The sequence below is a fragment of the Danio aesculapii genome, chromosome 24 (assembly GCF_903798145.1).
Source record: "Danio aesculapii chromosome 24, fDanAes4.1, whole genome shotgun sequence".
NCBI classification, from domain to species: domain Eukaryota; kingdom Metazoa; phylum Chordata; class Actinopteri; order Cypriniformes; family Danionidae; genus Danio; species Danio aesculapii.
Window position 1 is genome coordinate 2,349,542 of NC_079458.1, and position 23,289 is coordinate 2,372,830.

General features: G+C 37.2%; 1 protein-coding gene across 1 annotated transcript in view; it reads right to left on the reverse strand.

Annotated features, from left to right (window-relative positions):
* LOC130218909 (SCO-spondin-like) overlaps positions 1 to 23,289 on the reverse strand; it is a 76,457-nt gene that overhangs the window by 27,353 nt on the left and 25,815 nt on the right. The window contains exons 17-34 of the mRNA XM_056451227.1: positions 21,816 to 21,950; positions 19,527 to 19,709; positions 18,675 to 18,825; positions 16,408 to 16,631; positions 16,049 to 16,162; positions 14,124 to 14,372; positions 11,298 to 11,425; positions 10,818 to 10,959; positions 9,925 to 10,151; positions 8,771 to 8,792; positions 8,544 to 8,664; positions 7,836 to 8,049; positions 5,682 to 5,823; positions 4,734 to 4,946; positions 4,461 to 4,613; positions 2,896 to 3,063; positions 757 to 921; positions 382 to 573 (exon numbers count right to left, since the gene is read on the reverse strand). Coding sequence (XP_056307202.1) covers positions 382 to 573; positions 757 to 921; positions 2,896 to 3,063; positions 4,461 to 4,613; positions 4,734 to 4,946; positions 5,682 to 5,823; positions 7,836 to 8,049; positions 8,544 to 8,664; positions 8,771 to 8,792; positions 9,925 to 10,151; positions 10,818 to 10,959; positions 11,298 to 11,425; positions 14,124 to 14,372; positions 16,049 to 16,162; positions 16,408 to 16,631; positions 18,675 to 18,825; positions 19,527 to 19,709; positions 21,816 to 21,950 — 2,943 coding nt within the window. The remainder of the gene's footprint in view (positions 1 to 381; positions 574 to 756; positions 922 to 2,895; positions 3,064 to 4,460; positions 4,614 to 4,733; positions 4,947 to 5,681; positions 5,824 to 7,835; positions 8,050 to 8,543; positions 8,665 to 8,770; positions 8,793 to 9,924; positions 10,152 to 10,817; positions 10,960 to 11,297; positions 11,426 to 14,123; positions 14,373 to 16,048; positions 16,163 to 16,407; positions 16,632 to 18,674; positions 18,826 to 19,526; positions 19,710 to 21,815; positions 21,951 to 23,289) is intronic.

The following is a 23,289-nucleotide window of genomic DNA, read 5'->3' on the forward strand; positions in this document are numbered from 1 at the left end:
CCCTTAAGCAATATTTGTTTTGGATTGTCTCCAGAACAAACCACTGTTATACAATGACTTGCCTAATTACCCTAACTTTACCCTAATTAACCTAGTGAAGCCTTTAAATGTCTCTTTAAGCTGTGTAGAAGTGTCTTGAAGAATATCTAGTCTAATATTATTTACTGTCATCATGACAAAGAGAAAATAAATCAGTTATTAGAGATGAGTTATTAACACTATTATGATTAGAAATGTGTTGAAGAAATCTGCTCTCTGTTAAACAGAAATTGGGGAAATTATATACAGGAGGGTGAATAATTAAGGAGGGCTGATAATTCTGACTTCAACTGTACTGTATATTACATGCATTATATGAATGTAGTCAGTGTGAATGCTGACCGCTCTGTGTGTCTGTGTCGGAGCCGCAGGACTGTGTGTTACAGGTGTGTGTTTGTCTGCTCATCCCTTCACAGTCACGACCGCCGTTTTTGGGTGGAGGATTGGAGCAGGTCCTGTTTCTGACCATCAGGCCTCCAGCACATGGGACGTCACAGCCGGACCACTGCGTCCACTCTGACCACTGACCCGACACTGACACACACAAACACAGGAAACAGTTAGCCTACAGTGTGTTACAGTGATTATACAGCTAGAAATACACCACAGTTTAAGACATTTTAAGGGTAATTTAATAAAAGCTAAAAATGTGAAAAATGCAGCGTTATGTAGTTTACACTGAATGTGTGTGAGTCAGTTTGAGGGATGTGTTCGTACCAGGACAGGCCTGCAGGAAACAGGGTCTGCTGTCGAACTGAGCTCCTCCACAGGATCCTCCAGGTCGAGCGTCTCTCAGGATGTTCTTCTGCCGAAAGATTGAACCCAAACCACAGGAGGCGCTGCACTGACTCCAGGACGTCCAAGAGGACAGAATACAGTCGACTGAGGGGACACACACACACACACACATACACACACACCTGAGGTCAGCTCACAAACACAGTTAAAGTCACAATGAATTGCCAACTATTCCAGTGTATGTTTTATACAGTGGATGCCATTCCAACCGCAACCCAGTACTGGGAAACACCCATAGACTCTCACATTCACACAAACACACACACTATGGCCAATTTAGCGCATCAATTCCCCTATAGGGCATGTGTTTGGACTGTTGGGGGTAACCAGAGCACCCCAAGGAAACCCATGCCAACACGGGGAGAACATGCAAACTCCACACAGAAATGCCAACTGGCCCAGCTGGGACTCGAACCAGTGACCTTCTTGCTGTTATGTGACAGTGCTAACAACTATGACCTAAATTGGCCGTAGTGTATGAGTTTGTGTGAATGTGAGAGTGTATGTGTGTTTCCCACTGGGTCGCAGCTGCATAAAAAAAACATGCCGGAATAGTTGGCGGTTCATTCCGCTGTGGCGACCCCTGATAAATAAAGGACTAAGCCGTAGGAAAATGAATGAATGAATGTAGTTATGATTTGGAACACTGTTTAGGGCAGTAGTGCGTGAACTACATTGTTACTGTAGTTATGATTTGGAACACTAATTCTGTTTTGGAACACTATTTAGGACAGATAGTGTGTGAACTACATCACTACTGTAGTTATGATTTGGAACACTAATTCTGTTTTGGAACACTATTTAGGACAGATAGTGTGTGAACTACATCACTACTGTAGTTATGATTTGGAACACTAATTCTGTTTTGGAACACTATTTAGGATGGATAGTGCGTGAACTACATCATTACTGTAGTTATGATTTGCAACACTAATTCTGTTTTGGAACAATATTTAGGGCAGTAGTGCGTGAACTACATCATTAATGTAGTTATGATTTGGAACACTAATTCTGTTTTGGAACACTATTTAGGACAGATAGTGTGTGAACTACAACATTAATGTAGTTATGATTTGGAACACTAATTCTGTTTCGGAACACTATTTAGGACAGATAGTGTGTGAACTACATTACTGTAGTTATGATTTGGAACATTGTTTTGGAACACTATTTAGTACAGATAGTGTGAAGTACATCATTACTGTAGTTATGATTTGGAACACTGTTTTGGAATACTATTTAGGACAGATAGTGTGTAAAGTAAATCGTTACTGTAGTTATGATTTGGAACACTGTTTTGAAACACTATTTAGGACAGATAGTGTGTGAACTACATCATTACTGTAGTTATGATTTGGAACACTGTTTTGGAATACTATTTAGGACAGATAGTGTGTAAAGTAAATCGTTACTGTAGTTATGATTTGGAACACTGTTTTGAAACACTATTTAGGACAGATAGTGTGTGAAGTACATCATTACTGTAGTTATGATTTGGAACACTGTTTTGGAATACTATTTAGGACAGATAGTGTGTAAAGTAAATCGTTACTGTAGTTATGATTTGGAACACTGTTTTGAAACACTATTTAGGACAGATAGTGTGTGAAGTACATCATTACTGTAGTTATGATTTGGAACCCTGTTTTGAAACACTATTTAGGACAGATAGTGTGTGAAGTACATCATTACTGTAGTTATGATTTGGAACACTGTTTTGGAACACTATTTAGGACAGATAGTGTGTGAAGTACATCATTACTGTAGTTATGATTTGGAACACTGTTTTGGAATACAATTTAGGACAGATAGTGTGTAAAGTAAATCGTTACTGTAGTTATGATTTGGAACACTGTTTTGAAACACTATTTAGGACAGATAGTGTGTAAAGTAAATCGTTACTGTAGTTATGATTTGGAACACTAATTCTGTTTTGGAACACTATTTAGGACAGATAGTGTGTGAACTACATCATTACTGTAGTTATGATTTGGAACACTAATTCTGTTTTGGAACACTATTTAGGACAGATAGTGTGTGAAGTACAGCATAACTCACAGCAGTCGTTCTCGTCTGATCCGTCAGCACAGTCTGAGTGTAGATCACACCTCCTGTCCAAACTCACACACTCTCCACTCCAGCAGCTCCACTGTTTGGAGGAGCAGAGTTTGGGCAGCAGGGGGCGCTGAGAGGGAGAGACCCATCCTGGAGGAGGAGATCCCGACCCTGATGATAGACAAACATCATCATCAAAAAAAAATGGTCATATTCTGAAAAATGGTCATATTCTATGCTAACTTGTTATAATAGACATCAGAGTCTGCTGTCATATGAATACAGATTACTGAGTTCCCCTGACATGTACATGTATTTATTTAATATGCGCATGAAAAATGTCAGCTTGTACTTTATTAGATTATGTAGAAAAAAATCCAATAGATTTATTAAATATCTGAAAGCTTTTTATTTCTCTTCCTCTATGTCAGGGGTAGGGAATCTATGGCTCGGGAGCCACATGTGGCTCTTTGACCAAAAATATGTGGCTCTCCAGTGGTCTCCCTTCAATAAAAAATTTAAACTGTCAAAATCAGTTTCCTTTTTGAAAATACAATTAAAATGACTTTTTTATTGTATATTTTTACAACAAAATGAATAAGAATAAAAGGACGTTTCAACCAATGCACGTGTGTGTGACGCTGTGGACTTGAATCGCGACACCAATAAAGGGCATGCCTGTTACATTTCGATGGTAACCTTCCGCCATAAAATTCAAACGTTCATGATTGGTGAAAAGAAAAAAATTCTACAAATTGTCCTTTATTAATACATAGACTTGCTCCACATGTGATGCTTCATATAAATCCCTAATGGCTCTTCAAAAACTGCATTTGCCAAAAGAAATTTCAAATGGCTCTTTGCTGAAAAATACTTCCTGACCCCTGATATAAGTTAAGCTACAATCAAGCTACAAGGACAATCTACATAGCAAAAAGCATCAAAAGAAATGAAGTTAAATTGAATTGAAGTATATATTAATGCTATTTTAAATTGTATTATTATTATTGAAATAATTATTGTTAAATACATTTAGTTAATAATTTTTATTGGTAAATTAACTTCTATAAATGAACAAATATAATGCATTTTATTTAAATTAACACCGTTCTTACTATAATTATTATTTATTGATTTATTGTTATTAAATAAATATGTTAAACAATGAAAAATTATTAACATTACTAAAACAATAAACATTATTGTTGTATTTAATTATTACTGAATTATTATTATTATTATTATTATTATTATTAAAATAATACATTAAAGCTAATATATTATTACAATAATACAGACTAAAAAAGATTTTGAACATGCTTTTATGATTACATCATGTAAATTTTAACATGACTAGAATTTTACCCATGGAAACTATGATTATCAATTTCTATCTGGTTTCATTACCAATAATGAATCACTGATAATGATTCACTGATGAATCACTACTGATTCAGCAATAGATGTTTACTAATGAAGAATGATTCAAGATTAAAAAAAATAATCTTGAATCTTGGATATAAACATCAAAATAAATAAATAAATTGATAGAGTTATTTTATTTTTACCACAGTGAAGTTCATCTGATCCGTCAGGACAGTCTTCATGCCCATCACACACGAGTTCGTCTTCCACACAGCCGAACGTCCTGCAGCTGAACTGACCCTCCACACACTCAACTCTGGGTAACTCGTCATAGGGTGTAGATGCATCCCAGAATGCTTAAAAAACAATAACATGATGCAAGAACATTATGATTGTACTGTTTGATTCAGAAAGGAAGAAAATGTAACACCCATGCGTTGTTATACACCAGCACATGACATGTCAAACACACACACCTGTGGCTGTAGGTGTAATAATATGAAGGTCTGGTCCTCCGGTTGGTGTTGCGACGCCGGGTCTGCCATCCTGTAGACTCTTGGTCTGAAGTCCTGGAGCTCCAGAGGTGTAGTTATGATGTCCGGGACGTCCTGAAGGTTCAGTGTGGTTCTGCACTCCTGGAACACCAGGGGGCGCTGTGGTCACTAAACTACTGGGTGTCACCAACTCATCTGATGGGAGAGAGAATCAAAATAATGTATAATGTTTTAAATAATGTATTATTAGCATTATTAGTAGTAGTAATAAGAGTATATCAATCTGAATATTTCTTTCCTCGAATGCTGATATAATATAGTGTATTATATTATGATTAAAATATATATTTTTTCTCTGCATTAGAAGTTTAATTCATATATTACAAGTTCAGGTCATGGTTTTATTTATTTATTTTTATATTTTTATTTAAATAATTTAAGAAATTTTTTTAATAACCATTTTTTTGGAATACTTGGAATAAGTAAATAAGCATTAACTAAAATAAAATTAGAAAATGTAAAAGTTAAAATTAAAAAAAATTATTTTTAAAATAAAATGCTAAATTTATATTTTATATTAAATAAAGTTGCATATTATAAAATAATAGCCTTTTATTTTAGCTAATTTCCAAAGAAATATTTCTCCTTTTTGTTTATTTTAACATGAACTATGGAAAAGAACTTACAATAAAGATCTAAATTAAAATTATTATAAAGGCTATACAGACAAATTAAAAATAATAATAATATAAAATGACCCAATCACAAAATCCCAAAATTTAATTGAAATAAAAACCACAATAGTTATTAAAATAAAATGGTATTACAGTAATGAGTCTGAGAAGTTGTAAAAAAAGAAAATCAGATTATGTTTTTTAAAATATTAAAAAACTAAAGAAATCATAAATAAAACCCAGACAACACTTCTACCTCCTCTACATCCCAGCACTTCAACGCGCAGATAGAAAGTGTGTCGAAACTCTACAGGAATGATGCGGAGAAATCGAGCTCTGACCAGCCGGTGCAGCCAGCGGGTGACAGGCGTCCGACTGACCATCCTCACCTCAAACATCTGAAACCAAAACAAAACACAAACACAAAAAGCATTTATTGGGCTTCTAGACTGGAGTTTTAATGAGCCCAGCACAGCAGCGCTGGAGAAAAAGCACTGCCACACCATCTTTTTCAAATATATACAGTAAGGAAAAAATAGAGAGCTTGCCGACAGCTGGCTCTCTGCAACTCTCACATGGTTGCTCAATGAAGCTAAGCAGGGCTAAGACTGACCAGCACCTGGATGGGAGACTGCATGGGAAAGCTAGGTTGCTGCTGGAAATGGTGTTAGTGGGGCGCTCAACCTGCTGTCTGTATGGGTTCTAATGCCCCAGTATATTGTTGGAGACTCTATACTGCTCAGTGAGCGCCATCTTTCGGATGAGATGTTAAACCAAGGTCTTAATGTTAAAAATCCTTCGTAAAAGAGTAGGGATTAAACATCCTGGACAAATTTGCCCACTGGTCTCTGTCTATCATATCTGAATTGGCTTCATCGAGTGTGTTGTGCATTTTGGCGCAATATGGCTGCTGTCGCGTCATCCAGGTGGATGCTGCACACTGGTGGTGGACGAGGAGATTCCTTCAATAATGTGTAAAGGGCTTTAAGTGTCCAGAAAAGTGCTATAAAAATGATTATTACAGTAAGGAGATCAATGAATACCTGTCTATAATGTCTATTAAAGCGCAATCCGAATAATCAACTCTCTGAACTGCTTGGTTACAAAGCCGCAACCTCCACTCCTCAATGTTGCCAGATATACTAATTACTTTTAAAGCGTTGCATTGTTGGACTTTTTTGTTTCTAATAATGACAGTGTTATTTATGTAATTTGGGTGTTAATGAAGTAGGAAGATGATGTTTGGGTTTAACGATTCAGAATGCTATTTACAAAATCCAATTTTTTACTTTTTTTAGATAATTTGTTGGTTAATAATTAGTCAGTTTTGTCTTTTTTAAATTCTTTTTGTAATATTTGGCAACCAGCGACGCAGTGGCGCACTAGGTAGTGTTGTCGCCTCACAACAAGAAGGTCGCTGGTTTGAGCCTTGGCTGGGTCAGTTGCCGTTTCTATGTGGAGTTTGCATGTTCTTCCTGCGTTCGCATGGGTTTCCTCCGGGTGCTCCGGTTTCCCCCACAGTCCAAAAACATGCGATTCAGGTAAATTGGGTATGCTAAATTGTCCGAAGTGTATGAGTGTGAGTGTGTGTGTGTGTGGATGCTTCCCAGAGATGGGTTGCATCTGGAAGGGCATCTGCTGCATAAAAAAATGTGCTGGATAAGTAGGGGGTTCATTCCGCTGTGGCCACCCCAGATTAATAAAGGGACTAAGCTGAAAAGAAAATGAATGAATGAATATTTGGCAACACTATATCAACGGAACTAACAGGCGACAATCAAAAACGAAGTGCCTGTATATAGTTTATTGCATTAAGGAGGCCATATTTGAAAAATAAACACAATAGCTGCGTCTCAAAGGGCACATACACTCATGCACTTACACACTCAACAGCATACTATATGTATGTAGTGTTGTCCCAAATGGCACACTAATGTTTTTTTACTAAGCGGAAATTTAAACCGTTTCCCTGATGACATTTGACGGTTGCCAAATCAGTGAAATAAATGACCAAACTATCAAATAATACCTGCCATGAGTATAACCGCATTCACCATCTGGAGGCGCTATAATCACTGTCTTTGGAGAATTTCGCTTTCACAATCCAAAATGAATAAAGTTATCCAACATGTGCCCGATAGTTCCGCACCTTCCGATACGTGAGCAAAACTGCGGTCATTGAGTGCGTGTAGTGTCCTCCATTACACACTTCATTTTACTGGCTGAATGAGTGCACCATCCGGGTGCTCTTATTATTTTGAGAGTTTTCAGTGTGAACGCACTACTTACACTATTTATACTACAAAATGGCGTAGAATAGTGCATAAGTATTGTCACCCCTGATATTTTGCATCCCACTCTATAAAACACTTTCTAGATCCTCCACTGCAGCTCAGATCTCAGTCTTCACCTTTGGAGGAGCGTCTGTGTCTCCGGTCTCGGTGAAGTTGATGAACTGATTCTCCACCAGAGCGAAGGCCAGTCTGTATTTGGTCAAGTAACCCCACATGCGCTCACTGCCCTGCGTCACCACACCTGAAACCCACGTGGGCTCCAGGAAATCCACCTGGAAATACGGATGAGGGTCTGCAGGTAACGGACTCCATCCTGGCTCCATCACCATCCTGAGGGAGAACACCGGATGAAATAAACAATCTGAGGTCATCAGGGTTCTGCTAACTAACATTTAAATATTCAGTTTACATGATGGGATGAGGGCAACATGGTGGCTCAGTGGTTAGCACTGTGGCCTCACAGCAAGATCATCGCTGGTTTGAGTCCCGGCTGGGTCAGTTGGCGTTTCTGTGTAGAGTTTGCATGTTCTCCCCCTGTTGGTGTGGGTTTCCTCCAGGTGCTCCGGCTTCCCCCACAGTCCAAACACATGCGCTATAGGTGAATTGAATAAACTAAATTGGTCGTAGTGTATGAGTGTGTGAATGAGTGTGTTTAAGTGTTTCCCAGAACTGGGTTGCAGCTGCAAGGGCATCCGCTGTCTAAAACATATGTTAGAAAAGTTGGCGGTTCATTCCGCTGTGGCAACCTCTGATGAATAAAGGGACTAAGCTGAAGAAAAATGAACGAATGAGTTCCCTCATTATGTAATGTATTAAATGCTCACACATTGGGCACCACGTTGAGTCGTCCCGCATCAGCAGGATTATTCTCTCTGTATGAGGATGAGGTCAGCTGACCGTAATGGACACGCCCATCCTCCAATCCCAGAGCAGAAGCGCACACACCTAACAGATGACGGACAGATGATAGTCAATTAATGCTTCAATGTCAACCTGTACAAAGGGATAGTTTTGTATCAATAATATTCTATTATTTCCCCAAAATTCCTACCTTTTTGACCTGGTCCTCCTTCCTAGAAAACACAGACACACAAAGATGTAAACTTTACTTGAGCAACTACAGATGTTATGCATGATTGTGGGTGTGTGTGTGTTTATATTATTAATAAATATAAATAATAAAGGGGGCGATGCAGTGGCGCAGTAGGTAGTGCTGTCGCCTCACAGCAAGAAGGTCGCTGGTTCGAGCTTTAGCTGGGTCAGTTGGCATTTCTGTGTGGAGTTTGCATGTTCTCCCTGCGTTCGTGTGGGTTACCTCCGGGTGCTCCGGTTTCACCCACAGTCCAAACACATGCGGTATAGGTGAATTGAGAGGGCTAAATTGTCCGTAGTGTATGAGTGTGAGTGAGCGTGTATGGATGTTTCCCAGAGATGGGTTGTGGCTGGAAGAGCATCCGCTGCGTAAAACATGTGCTGGATAAGTTGGCGGTTCATTCCACTGTGGCGACCCCAGATTAATAAAGGGACTAAGCCGAAAAGAAAATGAATGAATGAATAAATAATAAAAAATTGTTTATTATTATAGCAGATTATCATAATTTAGGTTTTAATTTGCTAATGAAATTTCATCCAACACACACACACACATATATGCATACACACACACACACACACACACACACACGCACACACAAAGACAAAATGCATACACGCACATGCGCGCGCACCCACCCACACGCATACACACGCATACACACGCACACACGCGCACACACACACGCACGCGCGCGCGTGCGCACACACACACATACACACACACACACACACACGCACGCGCACGTGCACACACACACACACACGTTAAAAACATAAACATTGTTATTAAATTGATAATTGACAGTTTATCAATTTGAGGTCAATACATCAAAGCTTTTTCTATATTCATATTATTTTTTTCATATTGGTCTACAAATTTGACTCTAGTTAAGTATAAACCAGGGGTGTCCGAACTCGGTCCTGGAGGGCCGGTGTCCAGAAGATTTTAGCTCCAACTTGACTCAACACACCTGCAAGAATGTTCCTAGAAAGCCTAGTAAGAGCTTGATTAGCTAGCACAGGTGTGTCTGATTGGGGTTGAAACTAAACTTTGCAGGACACCGGCCCTCCAGGACCGAGCTTGGACATGCCTGGTATAAATGAACTCACAGTGGTGGTCAGAGGGGTCGGTGTGGTCCTGATTTTGCTGGGTGTCCTGAGCGCAGCAGCAGTCGGGGTGATGTGGGTAATATTGGTGTGTTTACAGTCTCTCTCATCCGCTCCATCAGGACAGTGAGGAACTCCATCACAGAGGAGCTTCTCCTCAATGCAGAGTCCAGGAGGAGGAGCAGGACAGGAGAACTGACCCGGTGGACACACAGCACCAGGACCAGTGCCTGAATATAAGAGAAACACTTCAATTAAAACAACATCAAATGTAAATTTTAATTGTAGAATAATTATTTTCTTTATTTGCCAATTTATAATATTATTCATTTATTAATTTTCCTTTAGCTTAGTCCCTTTATTCATCAAGGGTCGCCACAGTGGAATGAACCGCCAACTATTCCAGCATGTTTTAAACAGCGGATGCCCTTCCAGCTGCAACCCAGTACTGGGAAACACCCATACACACACTCATACACTACAGACAATTTAGTTCATCAATTCCCCTATAGCGCATGTGTTTGGACTGTGGGGGAAACCGGAGCACCCGGAGGAAACCCACGCCAACACAGGGAGAACATGCAAACTACACACAGAAATGCCAACTGACCCAGCCTAACCACTGAGCCACCGTGTCACCCCTTTATAATATTATTTATTTCAAATTGACTACATCTGAATACTTATAAAACTAAACATGAGAATGTTGTTGTAACTAGCAAAAATATAATTTTGTTTAATGAAAAATGGCTGTCAGTGCCTTTTTAGAGTTGGACCATAGACACAGAGAGACTGGAGAGACCCACTCGTGATTGGATTTGAAAGAGAATGAGTTTTTCTTGACTACTCTTGGCTATTTTCAGGCTTAAAATGAAATAAACAAAATTAAAGTGTACCGTCGGCACATCCCATGATTTCCACTCTCAGATAGATTCCATTCTGGAAATCATGAGGCAGAATCCTGACGAACCGAGCTGACACCATCCGGTCCAGACGGGCTAGCGATACACCACGGTCATCACTGTTACCCTGAAATACCTGGAGGAAACAGCCACAGCAGCCTCATAAATGCATATACTGTAGATCTAAAGAAATGCAAAAAACTACATAAATATTTGCACTATTTCAGCATTTATTGACAGATTCAACTGGATGTATCGTCTTATTATTAAAAAAGGTGAAAACCTGGGAAAAAATATGCTATAAAAAATGAATGGTTACAGGTTTTCAGCTGTTTTTAAGATATCTCCATTTGTGTTTAAGAGTGTAAAGAAAGTTATAAAGGTTTTAAACCACTTGAGGGTGAGTAAACACTGAGTATATTTTTATTTTTGGGTGAACTATCCCTTTAGGAAGGAAACATAAATGAAATAAACCTTTGCTTTTGGCCTGGCGTCGGTGATCATCTCTTTATATGTGTACCACTGAAGGCCGTCACTGCTGAACTGCAGAAAAAAGCTGGACACAAATGTGTCAAACACACCACCACCCTGCGTCAACACACCTACAACACCAGAAGGAGAGATTATTAACAAACAAACAATCAACAATCACACAATACATTGTTATAGTGCTTTATTAGCAGTGCTTGAAGAGTAATTACATACATTATCATTTTAAATGCTTCTTCTCCATTATGGAAGTATGCAACAGCCATACTGTATGTTTAGCAGCAGAATGATGTAGAGACCAGGAAAAAACTGGGCATAGCAACAACTTAGCAACTATTAAAACAATGCAAAACCAGCAACCGCACTGCAACAGTCTAGCAAATATCCTTATGCCAGAGTACTGAACAATTATACGTACGTAAAAGTACCATTACTTGCCTAAAAATGTAGCGTAAGCAGAGTAAAAGTATATGTTGTAAATATTACTCAAAGTATGAGTAAAAAATAGACCTTTGAAAAGTACTCAAGAGTAGTGAGTTTTACACTGTACAAATGATTTACATGTAATTTGTGGATGTGTGTGTAAACGTAACATTCTGTAGTGCATTTAGTTATTGCCCAGCATGCACACAACATCATAAGACGTTAATATTAGGTTACATTTAGGTTGTGAGGTCAGGTGACCAAAATTCAATGTCTAGTCAGCGTCTAAAGACAACAATATATTGATGTCCAATAATGACGTCAAACGACGTTGATATTTGGTTGATTTTAGGTTGTGTTGGAAAGTGACCAAAATCCAACATTGAGCCAACATCTTAAACCAACGTCATATTGACGTCAAATACTGATATTTATTCATCAGGTATGGCAACCAAAATCCAACGTTTGATAGACGTCATAGTGGTAACATCTACACAACGTCAAGCTGTAACATCATAAGACGTTTCAAGAGTTCACACTTAGCTGATGATTAATTATAAGCTTGTTCGGCATGCTGTCCCAGGAGAGAGCCCTGAGCTCATAAGATCCTCGAGCCCGGGGCTCCATCCCATTGCAAGGCGAGAGGGGAGTTTGAGCTCAGGTAGATCTGGAGAACTCCCCCGCTGTAATAACCAATGAACAGCCAGTGATTGCTTTTGAGAGATAACCATTACTAGGAGCATGTCTATAGTGCCGGTTTGGATTAGTCAATTAACTTAAGTTGCATGTTTTTGGACGGTGGGAGGAAACCGGGGAAGTCGAGAAGCCCACGTGAGCACGGGGAGAAAGTGCAAACTCCACACAGAAAGTCTGCTGGTTTGGTAAAGCCTGGAACCAGAGACGTTCTTGCTGTGAGGCAACAGTGCTAACCACTGGGCCACCGTGTCACCCATCTAGGAAGGAGGAGTAGGGGTGGATGGGGGGATTCTTCAAAACGAAGATAGCGGTGGTACGTAACCCAGGGTATTTGTAATAGCTTAGGAGTCGTCTGATTGGTGCATTGAGAATTGGATAATATGGATCCCGCCGCTAGCAATCATAAGCACGTGATCCTCTCGAAATTAGTTCATAAATAAACTTCACTTATATTTGGTTGATTTTAGGTTGGGCGTTGGACATTGATGTCGGTCTAACATTGGGTTCTGGCGTTAACCTGATTTTCATTTTCAAACAAAAGGTAACGTCCCCATGACGTAGGGGTACAACATCAATCTGACATCATGTTGACGTCTTGTACCTGCGGGGTGTTTAAGAAAATTTCAATCATCCTACAGTAAACATCCGCCATCTTCTCATCAGTGACATGCATCCAAACAGTCTTTTGCATGTAAAGATTTTAGATATCTTCTTGGACACTTTTAATGCTTCTAAACAGTCTGCTGCAATTATAAATCATGTCTTGAGGTACGTAGTTCATTAAGATGCAATTTATCTTCTATGTGTGATTTGATTAGACAGGAATCACATGACTGATTTTTCTAATAGACAAATAAAATAGTGACTGCAGGTTGAAGGAAAATAGTGGAGTAAAAGTACTGATACAGCACTAGCAATGTAGGGGAGAGTAAGAGTTCACATTTTTAAAACTACAGTACTTAGTAAATTACAATCCCTGAGAAAAACTGCTCAATTACAGTAGTGTACCACTGCATTATGCACATAATATTATATAGTTGAAGTCAGAATTATTAGCCCTCCTGAATTATTAGCCCACTTGTATATATATATATTTTTCCCCAATTTCTGTTTAACAGAGAGCAGATTTCTTCAACACATTTCTAATCATAATAGTTTTAATAACTCATCTCTAATTACTGATTTATTTTCTCTTTGCCATGATGACAGTAAATAATATTAGACCAGATATTCTTCAACATACTAGTATTCAGCTTAAAGTGACATTTAAAGACTTAACTAGGTTAATTAGGGTAAAGTTAGGGTAATTAGGCAAGTCATTGTATAACAGTGGTTTGTTCTGGAGACAATCCAAAACTAATATTGCTGAAGGGGGCTAATAATATTGACCTTAAAATGGCTTTAAAACAATTAAAAACTGCTTTTATTCTAGCTGAAATAAAACAAATAAGACTTTCTCCAGAAGAAAAAATATTAGAGGAAATACTGTGAAAAAATTCCTGAATCTGTTCAACATCATTTGGGAAATATTGGAAAACCAAAAAAAAAATAATAATTCACAGGATTCTGACTTCAACTGTAAACAGTAAGAATGGTATAACAGAAAATGTTAGCACTTTTAAAACCTTGATTTTTCCAAACCATGGTAAACATTGAAACCGGTTATCATCCCATGCCTAGTTGATACCGTACCTGTGATGTTATGTTGTGTGAGCAGGTCTATCTGCAGGTACGGGCCATGTGATGGGTGTCCGCTGTCCTCTGGCGTCCCGTGCGGGAGCTCTCTGTACTGTTCTGGTTCCGGGCTCCAGCCCTGCAGGTCTCGGTGAGGGTCTCCAGCGTTCAGACGTCCAGCAGACGGAGGGTGACCGGCCTGGTGGGATGAGGAGCTGAAGCTGGCAGCGGGGAGCGACTGAACACCCAGAGGTGACCAACACTCATCTATTAAACAACACAGAGAATAGCAGAAAACAAAGAGAGATGTTTACTGTGGAGAGATAAAGCATTCAGACACATCAAAGACTGCAGAAATAAATGAGCAGTAAAATATGCATTTTATCTTAATGATAATTATGTCTAATGATTAAGTTAATTATAGTAGCAGTAATTATTATATGATTTAAATATTTATTTATGCATATTATAATAAATCCATATTATATTAACACATTTTTTGCTAAATATTACAGTTTTTTAAATTCCATAACACAAATGTGCAACTACAAAAAAATATAAAATAAAATAAAATGAAATAATTAAATTAAATTAAATTAAATTAAATTAAATTAAATTAAATTAAATTAAATTAAATTAAATTAAATTAAATTAAATTAAATTAAATACTAACTAGTTTATTTTGTCTGATGATACATTTAACATATTATTAAAAAATAATAACTTTTATCAAATGCATATTTTTATGCTTTTTGCATTGACAATTTTCATAATAATTTAAAATACATATTTTTGAAAGCAGTAATTTGATCGAATAAATTGGGCTTAATTGTCATATTAATAACATTTCATTCATCATTTTATTATTTTAAAAAATGTAACAAAAAATAAAAAACAACACAAAATAAAATAAATAAATAAATAAAAAATAATATTGTAACAGGTTTATTTTTTCTGATGATACATTTAATAGATTATTAAAATAATAATAATAACTATATTTTTATAAATACATTGTGTGTATTTAATCAAATGCATATTTTTATGCTTTTTGCATTGACAATTTCATAACAATTTAAAATACATATTTTAAAGCAGTAATTTTATTACATTAATTGTGCCTAATTGTCATATTAATAACATCTCATCAATACTTTTATTATTTTATAAAATGTAATAAAATAAATAAATAAATAAATAAATAAATAAACAATATTGTAACAGGTTTATTTTTTTTCTGATGATACATTTAATAGATTATTAAAAATAATAAAAACTATTTTTCAAAAATGACGTGTATTTAATCAAAAGTATATATTTATGCTTTTTGCATTGACAATTTTCATAATAATTTAAAAGACATATTTTAAAGCAGTAATTTGATTGAATAAATTGTGCTTAATTGTGATAGTAATAACATCTCATCAACAATAAAATCTAAACTAAATTAACAAATGTTATTGTTATGCACAATACATAGAAATCATTATAATGACATACTTATTGCATTAGAGTAGCATTAATCTGACCAAATATAATGCATTTAATTATCATGTCAAAACAAATTGTTACGCTGCAAAATATCTTCTCTCTTCATGCAGAAATGTAACATTAGATATGTAACAAAAGCCATTTGATCATCTTCACAGAAGTATTGTTTTATATACAGTGCCTATAGAAAATCCTCATACCCTGTGAAAATCTATACGTTTACTCACATCACACCCTGCTTTCAAAAGACCTTCGGGTTAAAGTTGTAGAAAGACACAAGTTAGGGGAAGGCTACGAAAACAGTTAGGAAAGGTTGGGAAAGTTATTAGGGATGTGATTTGGTTCAGACTGTATGACAAATAAAGTATTTATTTTTAAAGGGTTATCATGATTTTCTATAGGCACTGTATAGACAAATAGGTCATCATGATAACACCGTTAATGAATCTGACCTCCGGGTGGCAGCGGGTATGTGGGCACTGTTGGAGGGCCCTCTGGTGGTCTGGAGGGTCCGAGTGTTATTGGCAGGATCATTGGTGTAGTCGTCATAATAGTGGAACCATTACCTGACAACACAAAGATGTGCATGTTTATACAGCATGAAGCATTGTGGTATTAGACACACAAATATCACATGCAGAAAAGAACTGATCAGCACTAACCTCTCTCTTCACAATGACAGCACTCGTCTCCTTCTGCTGGAGTCAGAATATGACCCTGACATCAGGAAAATGTGACCCAGTTAGTTAAAACAATAGCAACACATTAGTATGATGATATAATAGACAAAGTATTGTAAGTTACACACAACACAGAACAAACACCACAGAAAACACATAAATGCAGCACACGCTCGCACACACACACACACACACCTGTGGGCATCCAGTGGCAGCATATGGGCAGTATGGGCCACACTGCACAGTGAGGTTGGGCAAACACTGGCACAGCTGGCACTGACCTCCTTTCCAGCGCTCACCCACTGCATGTGTGTGTCCGAGATACTCACACTCACTGCACGGCTCCGTCTGACAGCTGAACACACACACACAACAATGAGCATTTTCTCTGATTTTCAACTTTTTTATAAAAAGTAATTAGGACACCACATTTGTAATATTACACAACCATTAAACGTACAGCATCAGAAATGACAGAAAAACAAAAAATAAACAAACAAACAAGCAAACACAATGACAAATATAAAAAAATGAAAAAAGAAATTAAACAAAATGAAACATCGAAAGGAAACAAAACAATGATACAAAACAACAAAACAATGAAACAAAGCGAAATGAAAAAAACAAACAAAACTATGAAACGAAACAAAACAATGAAACAAAAACAAAACATATAGAGGAAACAAAACAATGACACAAAACAAAACAAAATGAAAAAACATACAAAGCTATGAAACGAAACAAAACAATGAAACAAAAACAAAACATCAAAAGGAAACAAAACAATGAAACGAAACAATGTGAATAAAAAAAAACAAACAAAACATCAAAAGGAAACAAAACAATGAAAAAAACAATGAAACGAAACAAAGCGAAACGGAAAAAACAAACAAAACTATGAAACGAAACAAAAACAAAACATATAAAGGAAACAAAACAATGACACAAAACAAAATGAAAAAAACAAACAAAGCTATGAAACGAAACAAAACAATGAAACAAAAACAAAACATCAAAAGGAAACAAAACAATGAAAAAAAAACTATTAAACGAAACAAAGCGAAACAAAAAAAACAAAAAAACAATGAAAGGAAACAAAACAATGAAACAAAACAAAAAGCAAACAAAAAAAACAAACAAAACAATGAAACGAAACAAAAACAAAACATATAAAGGAAACAAAACAATGACACAAAACAAAATGAAAAAAACAAACAAAACTATGAAACGAAACAAAACAATGAAACAAAAACAAAACATCAAAAGGAAACAAAACAATGAAAAAAAAACAATGAAACGAAACAAAGCGAAACGGAAAAAACAAACAAAACAATGAAAGGAAACAAAACAATGAAAAAAAACAATGAAACGAAACAAAGCGAAATGTAAAAAACAAACAAAACTATGAAACGAAACAAAATAATGAAACAAAAACAAAACATCAAAAGGAAACAAAACAATGAAAAAAAAAACTATTAAACGAAACAAAGCGAAACAAAAAAAAACAAAAAAACAATGAAAGGAAACAAAACAATGAAACAAAACAAAAAGCAAACAAAAAAAACAAACAAAACAATGAAACGAAACAACAAAACGAAATGAAAAAAATATATATTGAAACAAAACGAAACAAAGCAAAACAAAAAAACACTAAACAAAACAATGAAACAAAATTAAATGAAACGAAACAAAGCAAAATGAAAAGAACACAACAAAACAAAACAATGAAACAAAACAAAACGACAAAACAAAACAATGAAACAAACTAAAACAATGAAACGAAACAAAGTCAAATGAAACAAAACAAAACAAAAAAACAAACAAAACGACAAAACAAAACGATATAACAAAACATAAAACAAACACAACAACAAATATCATAAATGACAGAAAGACAAATCAAAACTACAAACAAACAAACAGTCTAAATGCAGAATTGTTAAACTTGTAAATAAAAAACTATCAACATTATAGATATCAAATTAAACAGATTTTTAGTTGTGTTACAGTCATTAGGTTCAAAACACTACAGATTTATCCAAACTACATGTAATACCACACGATCTTCACTGTATGAACTCATTTTAAACTAATTTCTCAACTAATTGTGCTCAATAACTTTAACATTCTACACATTATTTGCACTAACATGACGTTTTTTACGGGGTTATTCGTGTTTTACGGGGTTATACTGTGAATTATATTGAGTTTGCAATCCCAGAATCATGAGTAGTATATTGTACAGTATACTGAATGATGTACTGTATATTATAGTTTACTCGTGACAGATATCTGAATAAAAGTACAAGTGAAAAAGTTGTCTAAAGTGAAACAGCAGTGCAGTGTTTTCTGTTTGGCAGATGTTCAAGATGTTGAAAAGTGAAATGTTCATACAAACCGTCGGGCTTTCCGATAAATTCCTCGACACTGGCGGCCGTTTCCGTGTTTTGTGGGATTATTTGGGCTTCGGAAAGACCACTGGACACTCTGAACTCCACACGGACCCAAACACTCGCCCCAGAGAGACCAGGAGGACCAGCCGCAGTGAACTGACCACCCATACACACACAAACACACACAAAAAATAAATTCCTGTGATTTTATGTGTCTACATGTGTGTATTGTGTGTGTTTGTAAGTGTATATTGTGTATGTGTGTGAGTGCTGTATAGGTTTGCAAATGTGTACTGTTTGTGTGAGAGTGTGTTGTGAGTGCGAGTGTAAGTTTTTATGTTGAGTGTCAGTGTGTGTGTGTGTGAGCGTATGCGAGAGTGTGTTTGTTAGTGTATGTTGACAGTGTGTGTTGTGTTTATGTTTGTTTGTTTGTGTGTGTGTACGTGTATGTGTATGAGTGTGCTTGTGAGTTTGTGTGTGTTAAAGTATGTGTGTGTGCATGCATTTGTGTGTGTTCTCCTGTGTTGGGCTGACAGTGCTGTGCTCAGTGTGAGTGTGTGTGTGTATTGTGTTAGTGTGTTCACCTGAGCAATGTGCATTGGGCTGACAGTGCAGTGATCGTTGTGTGTCTGCATATGTGTGTCTTCACCTGTGTGTGTGTATACGTGTGTGTGTGTGTGTGTGTGTGTGTGTGTGTATGTTCACCTTGGCACTCTGGGTTAGGCTGACAGTGCTGTGCTCAGTGTGTGAATGCGTTTGTGTGTGCGTATATGTGTGTGTGTTCACCTGCGCACTGTGGGTTGGGCTGAGAGTGTTGTGCTCAGTGTGTGTATGTGTATGTGTGTGAATGTGTTCACCTGAGCACTCTGGATTAGGCTGACAGTGTTGCGTTCTGCCTCTCTCACACACACAGATGTCACAGCCCACTTTGACCTGTTGACCGGGCCAGTAGCGAACGCCAGACACCTCACACACACACTCCTCTGGAGGAACACACTGATGATCTGCATTCATCACCTTCCCTTCAGGACACCAGCAGCCTAATACACAGTAGAATACAGTAGAATACAGTATAACCCAAAACAATACTCTAATGCAGAAACATCAACAACATTACCCCATATATGTTAAACACTGTAATATTATTAAAAAGACAATTCGACTGAAAATTAAAATGTATTCATCATTTACTTATACTCAGGAGTTTCATTTTTCTGTTGAACACAAAAGAAGATATTTTGAAGAATGTTGGACACCTGTAACCATTGACTTCCATAGTAGAGAAAACAAATACTATGAAAATCAATGGTTACATGCTTGTAAAATTCTTGAAAATATCTTCTTTTTTTTTTTAAATATTTAAGCTAACTGAGTGTATTAAAGATGTTAAAGACTGGATGACCAACAATTATCTTCTCTTAAATTCAGACAAAGCAGAATTATTACTTATTGGGCCTAAATCCTGCTAGTCCATGCTTTTATGACTTCTAGGCTGGACTACTGTAATGCTCTGTTTGCTGGCTGCCCAGCATCCTCTATTAATAAACTTTAGCTAGTACAAAATGCAGCTGCCAGAGTTCTTACCAGGTCTAGAAAATATGATCACATCACCCCACTTTTATCCTCCTTACACTGGCTGCCTGTTAAGTTTCGTATTGAATTTAAAATATTGCTTCTTACATATAAAGCTTTCAATAATCTAGCTCCTGTTTATCTAACCAATCTTCTGTCTCGCTACAATCCAACTCGCTCTTTAAGGTCTCAAAACTCAGGGCTTCTGGTAGTACCTAGAATAGCAAAGTCGAGTAAAGGAGGTCGAGCCTTCTCATTTATAGCTCCTAAACTCTGGAATAGCCTTCCTGATAACGTCCGAGGCTCAGACACACTCTCCCAATTCAAAACTAGATTAAAGACCTATCTGTTCAGTAAAGCATACACTTAGTGCACCACTTAGCGGTGTGATACATGAATGTGCTCCACACAGGTTTCTGCATCTCGTTTATACACACTATGAACAGCAGCTAAGCTAAATATTCCCATTATTCTCTATTTCCACCAGGGGATACTCATCCCTAGGCCCTCAGACCATGCAGCGCAACTGATTCGATCCAAGACCAGCGACGAGATTATCCCAAGGTCTCCATATCCTGGACCAGGCTGTATCCTGAGCCTCCGGCGCCAAGACTACAGACCTGCACAAGACGTTTGGCCAGCGGAGAAATTAAAATGGTCGTGCCCAACTGAGCCTGGTTTCTCTCAAGGTTTTTTTTTTTCTTCACTTTCGCAAATTGGTGAAGTTTTTTCCTCGCCGCTGTCGTCACTGGCTTGCATGGTTCGGGATCTGTAGAGCTGCGCATCGTTGGATTTGCTTTTCAGTGTTTTGACTCTCAGTAGTGATTATTAAACCACACTGAACTGAGCTCAACTGAACTGAACTTAAACTACACTGTTTCAATTTACTATGATCTTCTATGTGAAGCTGCTTTGACACAATCTACATTGTAAAAGCGCTGTACAAATAAAGGTGAATTGAATTTTTGTTCAACAGAATAAAGAATATATATATATATATATATATATATATATATATATATATATATATATATATTATAATGCAATAACAAAAATTGCAATGACCATATTTTAGTGACTGTTCAGCATTATTATAGGCTTTTAAGCACAAAATGTTCTTAACGTTATTATTTTGCTGCTGCTTAAACTTTAAAATATTAGTACACAAACACATATATTTACTGTATAGTCTATATAAGTACATTTTGAGATTATTTGGAAACAATAAGATTTGATAATAAGAACAATAAGAAAATAATATCTTAATTAATAATAGTATTTGTTGCACTGATTTTATATTAATTTATTAAAAAGTCAACTTTTTCACATTTTCACATTTGGACTTTTAATATCATGACAATTACCAGTCAAAAAAATTGCTTTTCATTATAAGGCCCATAAAAAATTAGTAGAGTACATTTACATTTCAAGAATAAATAAAATATTCCAAAGCTATTTTACATTGTAGATCACTATCACACAACAGTATTGTCATTATGGCTGAAACTCTGGTCGACATGATGCTGTTTTTGACTGATAGTGGCTTTAAAAAAGCAGTGAAGTGTACAGCTCACCTGCGAAGCACTTTGAGTCTGGGTCACATGTCGCGGTCCCGGATACATGAGCGCAGGTCAAAGGGCATGAAGCACAGGTGTGACTGACCAGACCAGCAGGGCAGGAGACATCAGAGCAATCCTGAGCACACGGCCCTGAAAAACACAAACAATCACAGTTCAATACATCTGTATTTCTATAGAACTTTTACAATGTAGATTGTGTCTATGAAAGCTTAATATGGAAGAAGCTCTAGTAAATTGAAACTGCTTCAGTCCATTTTTCACAGTTCAGTTTAGTTTAGTTCAGTGTAACAGAAAAGTCACTGATGAACACTGAAGAGCAAATTTAACAATGTTTACAGTCATAGAGCTTAAGCTGCGGTCACACTGCACCTTTCTCCGCATAGACTTCCATTCAAATGCACGTGAATGTGTTCGCTGTGTTGCAAAGTTCAAGCTTGGTGAACTCTGACCTGCGAAATCACATTACTTTACTGCGTGAGACCAATCGAAGTGTCAAAACATGACCTCTCTGGACAGAAATGTTAAACATGGACCAATCGCTCGCCTTTTTTAAATGTCTAATCATCTTGTTTAATCCCGCCCCTTTTCGCAGCACCAAACAACAGAATTTCGCATGCTCAAACTCTAGTGTGACTGCGGCATTATTCAACAACTCAACAGCAGAGCATTGTGTGTATAAAAAACATGACCTCCTTTTTTTTACCAATTATTAAATTTCAGAGATGTATAGTAACGAAGTAGAACTACTTTACTACTGTACTTAAGTACTAAAAGGCTGTATCTGTAATCTACAGGAGTATTGTTTTTTTCTCCTACTCCAACTTTTACTTCAGTACATATTTTCGATGAGTTTAATACTTTTACTCTGATAGATTTTTTAATGTGCTGCATCGTTACTCGTTACTAGGGGTATGTTATGAAGCGGACAGGAGACAGAGGTAAGGAAACGTTAGGGTGTTTATTAAATGACAACAAGGAGCACATGAAGGATAGCCAGGAGGATCAGGAATGATGTTGGGGTCTTTTCCTCCGTGGCTGGGTAACAGGAATACACGAGGATGGACAGCACACACCAGATACAGCTGACAGAGGATGACACAGACTTGGAAGGACTGGAAGACAGGACGATTCGGGAGGACCAGGAAGACTAGGAGGAATACAAAGAGAACAGGTAAGTAAATCGTTTGTTTTAGCTGAGGATGACTACGCTGAGTGGTCGCTCAGTTGTCCGCTTTCGTCGAGACGAGCCCGGACAATGAGCGACTGGAGTGCTGTGCTTTTATCTGGTGCTCGTGAATGTGATGCAGCTGTGTGCTCATTAGAAGTCAGGTGATGGTGATCTTCGTGAGTGGGGGTCGTGAGAGCCTGACCAATCCATGACAGTACCCCCCTCCCCAGGGCCCGCTCCTGAGGGCCGACACCTCCGACGCCGTGGTGGTCTCCCTCTGCCTCTAGGCGCTGGGAACTC